Source organism: Boleophthalmus pectinirostris, unplaced genomic scaffold (genome assembly GCF_026225935.1).
Source record: "Boleophthalmus pectinirostris isolate CB_2022bp ecotype Guang Dong unplaced genomic scaffold, ASM2622593v1 HiC_scaffold_4, whole genome shotgun sequence".
NCBI classification, from domain to species: Eukaryota; Metazoa; Chordata; class Actinopteri; order Gobiiformes; family Gobiidae; genus Boleophthalmus; species Boleophthalmus pectinirostris.
In genome coordinates this window covers 41,706,014-41,713,710 of record NW_026571353.1, presented here as the reverse complement: position 1 = coordinate 41,713,710, position 7,697 = coordinate 41,706,014, and the positions used below count along the sequence as shown (strand labels likewise).

Sequence of the window (7,697 nt, the reverse complement as noted above, 5' to 3'; positions counted from 1 at the left end):
GTCCTGGTTCAGATGTGGTTCATATTTGGTTTAGTTCTGGTTTGGATTTGCACCCACAACCACAACATGTACCTGATAAAGTGTCCAGTGAGAGTATTTTCCTTTTCTTTTTTTTTTAAAGTAGAGTATTTTATTTATTTATTATTTATTTATTTTTAATTTAAGTATTTTTTTTATTTTTTTTTATTTAAGCAGAATATTTTCTTTGGCATTATTTTATAAACACGAGTAACATTTGGAAATCAAGACAGTTTTAATTTAATCACAAAGCCCTTTGAGTTCTGATTGTTTCTGTGCTTCATTTAAAGACGAGTCGTGATTAAATCCAAATAAAACAAGAAAATTACAATGAAACAGTGCAATGTTTTTATAGTTTAGTAAATGACATTGTTTTGTCAGTGTCTGTAGCGCCCCCTGGTGAACTGAGAAACTACAGACGTGCAGAAAAAGAGACTAAAGTTTTGACTCATGTTACTGTAACGCAGCATTGGCTTTTACACTGTAGATAAAGAATTGGCTTAGAAACAAGTTGCAGGTCTGGAAAATGGCGGCGTAAATCTTGATGCTAAATTAATATAATAATGTGTTCATCATTATTTCCTGAAGATTTAAGATAAAAACAGAGAAGAAAATAAAAACGCCACAAACCCAGTGTGTGACTATAAAGGGTTTTGTTTTAGTTCTAGTTTTAAGTCTATTTATGTAGCTGTAATTTAGTCTAAGTTACCAATTTTGTCCTAATTAGGTCCTTGTCTACAGTCCTGGTTTAGTTCTGATTCAAGTCTTCATAAGTCCCGTTTTAGACCTGGTTTAGAACTCGTTAAATCCTTGTCATGTGTTATAATCCTGGTTCAGTGCAGACTCCAGTTTGTGGTTTTATCGTCACGTCTTTCAGGTGAACGTGATAAATTATGATGTAAATTTGAAAGTGTTGTGATTAAATCGAGTGGATCAGACCGACTCTGGACCTGGTTAAGTCCTGGTTTAGTCTAGTTTTTCATCACAAGTAAATGTTTATTATTGATTATGTGATTGTGATTGTAAATGTAAATGCTTTAGGTGGATGTGATGTTGAGGCACTGAAGTCAGGACTTGGGTTAGTCCTGGTTTAGATCTGGTTTAGATCTGGTTTAGTCCTAGTTTAGTCCTTGTGTAGACCTGGTTTAGTCCTGGTTTAGATCTGGTTTAGTCCTGGTTTAGATCTGGTTTAGTCCTGGTTTAGATCTGGTTTAGTCCTTGTGTAGACCTGGTTTAGTCCTGGTTTAGACCCTGTTAAGCCTTTGCTCCGGACTGTTCTGTGTAATTGACCACAGGATTAGTTGTGATATTAAAGGTTTTGTTTGAGTAAATGTGATGATGTAACACAAGGAGTCCTCATTGTCCTGGTTAAATTTGGGTTTAGACCTGGTTTAGTCCCAGTTTAGATCTGGTTAAAGCCTGGTCTAGTCCAGTTTTAGACCTAGTTTAGTCCAGGTTTTATGTGAACGTGATGAGGTATTGTGGATAGGCCTGCACGTCGTTGAAGATGATGAACATGGTCGGGTTGGGCACTTGGTCGGTCACGCTGTCGTAGAGGTCGCTGGGGTTGCTTTTGGCTGGAGGAGTGATCATGCCCGCCTGACCTCTAGTGAATTCTCCCACCAGGACCAGAGCCACGTACAGGCGCTTGTGACCCTTATTATCTGGTTTGGAGTATCCCCGAGCCGAGTACGCAGGGTCCACAGCGAAGTACGACCCATTACCGTACATCGCAGCTGTGAAGGAAAAGAAAATGTCTCAGGTAATTTTGTCACAAATACTAACATTTCAAACTATTTCGATACTAAGGAATAAGTAACATAAATTTAGATTAGATTTCACATTTTGTCTTGCTCTGCGCATTGAGGAGGGAGCCTGTTCGCTGTACGCAGAGAGGAGCGAGAGTATGAAAAGACGAGGAGAGTCACGCTGACGTGAGGCAGATGGACAGAGGATGTTTTAAAAAGTAAAACCTGCTCTGTGATACACGCTGGTACACGAGGGCACACGCTGTTGTGGACAAACTGCACACTGGGGCGTGTGTGGTGATACGCCGCACAGTGTCCGCGGGCTCCAGAAGTGCGCACAGGCTGCAGTGAGACGCCGCACACACTCCCACATCGAACAAGTTTATAGCCGACAGCAGCGGCTGTAATGAAATATGATCAGACTTGTCGAGTGTCAGACCTCGAGTCTGTGACAAAACCGAGTCAGAGACGAGATCAAGACCAGGAAAAGGGGTCTCAGTGCCGGTGTCGAGACCAAGACCAGTGTGGAGTACGACACTAGTTTCGATACTAGTTTCTAGTAGAATCAGATTTTTCAATACTTTTGACAACCCTGCTCCACACACGTCACTGTGCTGAACAGTAGGTGAAGGTGATGCATACGCTGCATTTGACCCATCCTTCAGTGTCTCTGGGTCAAACCTGTGGGGAGCACTGAGTGCCAGAGTGCAGTGCCTGGAGTTTTACCTCTAGATCTTGAGCTCGGTTTGATCACATGCATCAGCTGGAAGATTAGTTTAGTGTTCATGTTTAGAGCTGCTGGAACTAAACTAGGTACAAACTTTAACAAGTATTGACACAGCAAAAAAATATAATATGCATCAAGTGTCCCAGTAGGAAACCTACCAGACACAGGCAGAACATGCAAAACTTGAACATCTGTCAACTGATTTAGAGTTGAATCCAAGAAACTTGGTTAATTCTGAATTATCACTGGTGTAAGTGGTTGCTACAAGTGAACCCTGAGCACAGACGGTGCTGTTTTGCATGCGAGTGGTGCTGTTGTGCGTGCAGGCGGTGCTGTCGCGGTGATGCGTCGCAGTGTTGCGTCGCGGTGATGCGTCGCCTTGTTGCGTCACGGTGTTGCGTCGCGGTGATGCGTCGCGGTGTTGCGTCGCCTTGTTGCGTCGCGGTGATGCGTCGCGGTGATGCGTCGCGGTGTTGCGTTGCGGTGATGCGTTGCCTTGTTGCATCACGGTGTTGCGTCGCGGTGTTGCGTCGCGGTGATGCGTTGATGCGTCGCGGTGATGCGTTGATGCATCGCGGTGATGCGTCGCCTTGTTGCGTCGCGGTGATGCGTCGCAGTGTTGCGTCGCCTTGTTGCATCGCGGTGATGCGTCGCGGTGATGCGTCGCAGTGTTGCGTCGCCTTGTTGCGTCGCCGTGTTGCGTCGCGGTGATGCGTCGCGGTGATGCGTCGCTGTGATGCGTAGCCTTGTTGCGTCGCGGTGATGCGTCGCGGTGATGCGTGGCGGTGATGCGTCGCTGTGATGCGTCGCCTTGTTGCGTCGCTGTGATGCGTCGCTGTGATGCGTCGCCTTGTTGCGTCGCGGTGATGCGTCGCGGTGTTGCGTGGCGGTGATGCGTGGCGGTGATGCGTCGTGGTGTTGCGTCGCCTTGTTGCGTCACCTTGTTGCGTCGCCTTGTTGCGTCGCTGTGATGCGTTGCCTTGTTGCGTCGCGGTGATGCGTCGCGGTGTTGCGTCGCGGTGATGCGTCGCGGTGATGCGTCGCGTGGTTGCGTCGCCTTGTTGCGTCGCGGTGATGCGTCGCGGTGTTGTGTCGCGGTGATGCGTCGCGGTGATGCGTCGCGGTGTTGCGTCGCGATGTTGCGTCGCGGTGATGCGTCGCCTTGTTGCGTCGCGTTGCGGTGATGCGTCGCGGTGATGCGTCGTGGTGATCGCCTTGTTGCGTCACGGTGATGCGTCGCGGTGTTGCGTCGCGGTGATGCGTCGCGGTGTTGCGTCGCGTGTGATGCGTCGCGTGATGCGTCGTGGTGATCGCCTTGTTGCGTCACGGTGATGCGTCGCGGTGTTGCGTCGCGGTGATGCGTCGCGGTGTTGCGTCGCGGTGATGCGTCGCGGTGATGCGTCGCGGTGATGCGTCGTTTTGCGTCGCCTTGTTGCGTCGCCTTGTTGCGTCGCCGTGTTGCGTCGCGGTGATGCGTCGCGGTGTTGCGTCGCCTTGTTGCGTCGCGGTGATGCGTCGCTGTGATGCGTCGCGGTGATGCGTCGCGGTGATGCGTCGCCTTGTTGCGTCGCGGTGTTGCGTCGCGGTGATGCGTCGCGGTGATGCGTCGCGGTGATGCGTCGCGGTGATGCGTCGCCGTTGTGCGCCGTGTTGCGTCGCCGTGTGTCGCGTCGCCGTGTCGCGTCGCGGTGACGCGTCGCGGTGACGCGTCGCGGTGACGCGTCGCGGTGTTGCGTCGCGGTGACGCGTCGCGGTGATGTGTTGTATTACCTTGAGCTCCTGCGTAGCTGCGGTTGAATCCTTGTTTGTTGATGAGGTCGATGGAATTTGCTCCAGTTCCGTGGAAAAGCACCTTCTCGTTGCTTTTGCCTTGGTTTTTAGTGTCCATCTCCTTCTTCTTTATCTGGTAATTCTTCCACAAGGTCGGGTTCTGCACCCGCTCGATCTAAAAGGAAAGAGTTAAACATTCGAACTGGTTTAGACCTGCTTCACTCCAGCCTCAATATGCAGGGTTTGAATTGGTCCTGGTTTAGTCCTGGTTTGGTCCTGGTTTAGTCCTGGTTTAGTCCTGGTTTAGTCCTGGTTTAGTCCTGGTTTAGTCCTGGTTTAGTCCTGGTTTGTCCTGGTCTAGTCCCAGTTTGCTTACAGAGATGATGTTGAGTTGTAGTCCATGTTGAGTCACTTCATTCTCCACTTTGTTGTACTCTGTTGACCCGGGTTGAAGTGTGACGAGTTTCACCAGCTCTTTGCTCTTCATGTCGCTCCACTCCGACGGCAGCGACGCATCGTCTAAAAGAAAGAAGCAAGTTTGGTTTTTGCTTTGACCCTGACATAAGTACTTCAGCGCAGAACAGTGACGTTTGTTGCTTGTTGATGACGCGTCGGTGGGAAGAATGTGACCTGGCCGTTCAGACTGAAGTCACATGTCAAAAGGTCAGATATGTTTTGGTTTTAGGAGAACATATTTAAGTGTCCTGGGTCACATTTGAAAATATTGCATCTGTGTGGTTCAGACTGTCATTAACAGATCAGATACAGAAGCACAGGGGTGAAAAATCTGATTTGGGAACTTCAGGCTGCAGACGGAACGTAGCCTTAGTCCACTTCTCTGTCCAGTCTGTGGGTTGTACTGACAGACCGTGGACCTCTCGATTTAAAAGTCCAGTCGTCTCCTTCACACGGCCCTAGTTTGTCTCTCACCTTTACACTCCTTCCGGATCAGTTCCACAGTCTTGCGTCGTCTCTCTGCGTCCGCTCTCATCCTCTGTGGGTTTGCGGTGAACGTCTCCTGGTTTATGATGATCTTTGTGGTTTTCTTTTGGATGAAGGCCTCCTCCAGCTCCAGGTTGGTCATCGGGTCGAACGGTTTCTTTCCTCCATCGTCTTGAACAAACTGCCACTCGATCACTCCGCTCAGGATAAAGGCGTCTTTCTTTCGAGCCTCGCCGCGCTCTGCTTTACGGATCATGTCCCTGAAATACAGGAACACAAATGATACTTTTATGAATTACATCGTGAAATCTCTCATTAAATCTTACATCAGTTGCCCTGGGGCAGAGTGACAAAAGTGTGACAGTCGATTTGTGCGTCTGACCAACACTAAGCTGCACATTCACACTACAACGTTCATTCAGTGGATAAAACTGTCACAAGATTTTCTCCCATGTGTTTCATTTGGACAAATGCAGGTGCATCACACTCAGAGAACAAACAGCAGAACAAACAGCGGCGCTACAATGACAATGTTAAACTTGTCTGGTTCTTGGAGACCCAGTCTCATGTCTTATCTCATGGGGATTACGTCCCACCTCTAAAACAAATGGATGAACTGCAGCTAATAACTGAACTTTTTTTTATAATGTGAAGACATTTTGGGACCATAAACGTTATGGTCCAAAGCCAATGGAGACGGACTCTTGAGGACCTGTGACAGTCCTGACCTGACTTCGGACTCGGCCGCGGACACGTCTCTGGTCAGACCCTCCAGGCGAATGGTTGGTTCCTCTGGGTTCCTTCGCTCCAGTGTGATCTTCACCGTGAGGCTCTTCTGCATCTCACTCAGCCGCTTCACGTCACTTTGGGTCAAATGCACCAGGAGCGGGTCTGAGATGGTCCTCTCTGCCTGCTCCGTCACAATCAAGTCCTCGATCCTCAGCTTCGTCTGAGTGATCGCCTGGAGAAGGGGACAAACAGCAGGTCATCAGTATAAAGTCGTGTCCCTCAGAATCAGAGTCTGTGTCATTCTCTGGGATTTTCATCAGGACTTTCCAAAAGGAAAATCTACAAATGATTTTTTGATTTATATAAGCGACAGATTAACTAGAGACATTTGATTCTGCCCCATCTCAGTTATACAGTACAGAGATACAGAAGGATGGAAGGGCATCTGACACACAGGTTATAACCAGCAATTCATCCACCTTATTCCACCCCGTCCACTTTTCTCTCCAAACGCTCTAAAAACAGCTCCTGAACTTTTGTGGAGGCACTTCCAGTTAAACAGGAATCCCATTCATGTCAATGGAGAATTTGAGAAACATTTGTGTCTTAAATGTGACATAAAGTCGGTTCATTTGTGTAAAATGTTCCATTTTCATGTGCACCAAAAAGTCAACACTGCACTGATTCTCTGTGGAGCTTTAAAATGGTGAAAAGTATCATCTGTATTGGCCTTATTTGTTGTCAAGATCAGCAGCTCTAAACAAAATAATAAAATTATACACCAGAATGACCCAACTTCCAGAATAAAGTGGATACAAAATCAATTCTGGTTTAAACAGAATAATTAGGGACAGGGTTAATAATTGATTCACACGTAAAGGTACAGTTTGTAACTTTCTGGAGGTGGAACGGCACCTGATCCCATCGAAAAAGAAAGTTTAAACTAAACTTAGGAACATTTTCCATGGAGATGGATGAGGAGATCAGTGTCATACTGCGACATACTCCAGCCAAAGAGAGTCAGGTTTGTGGAGATGCAAGTCCACTCACAGTAAGAATCAGAGGTGGGACTAAGTCGTGGTTTTATGAGTCTCAAGTAAGTCTCAAGTCTTTGACCTCAAGTCCGAGTCAAGTCCCAAGTCAAATACAGGCAAGTCCAAGTTGAGTTTCGAGTCACTGGTCCATAAATCCAAGTCAAGTCCAAGTCGTCTTCAGTTCCATCCAAAGTACCAAACAGAAGTGTGAGGGAAATGTTCCAGTTTGTTCCTGTAAAATTAATCACTGTATTTACCAACTGTAAAGAGAAAAGTATTTTCTAAAAACAGACATTTTTAAGAGAAGCATCAAGTCTTATCAAGTCACAGGCCTCAAGTCCAAGTCAAGTTCTGAGTCATCGACCTTCAAGTCCAAGTCGAGTCCCAAAACTTAGTCTATTTTATCAAGTCAAGTCTCAAGTCCTAAAAACAGTGACTCAAATCTGACTCAAGTCCAAGTCATGACTTGCCCGTCCCCACCTCTGGTGAGTATGAATGTTTTTATTTGATTTGGGTTTTTTTGGTGCAATAAAAACATCCATAATGAAAAAACATGATTTTATTTTCGTGCATTTGTGGGTAGGAAGTGCAGGTGAGAAGCTGTCAGAAGTAAAAAGTGGATTGGGACATTAGTAACTGACCCTCCATCCCCCTGAGGGCGATAACCCTGTGAGCAGAACTGGACCCAACATTTTACCTCTAAGTTCACATTATTTAAGTCCGTGCAGT

At 47.0% G+C, this 7,697-nt stretch overlaps 1 protein-coding gene across 1 annotated transcript in view; it reads right to left on the bottom strand.

The window, feature by feature from the left end:
• Positions 1 to 141: 141 nt before the first annotated feature.
• Positions 142 to 7,697, bottom strand: part of LOC110170693 (protein mono-ADP-ribosyltransferase PARP14-like) — a 29,710-nt gene continuing 22,154 nt past the window's right edge. The window contains 5 exon segments of the mRNA XM_020936377.2: positions 142 to 1,754; positions 4,264 to 4,438; positions 4,640 to 4,782; positions 5,194 to 5,465; positions 5,934 to 6,166. Coding sequence (XP_020792036.2) covers positions 1,477 to 1,754; positions 4,264 to 4,438; positions 4,640 to 4,782; positions 5,194 to 5,465; positions 5,934 to 6,166 — 1,101 coding nt within the window. The 3' untranslated portion in view covers positions 142 to 1,476.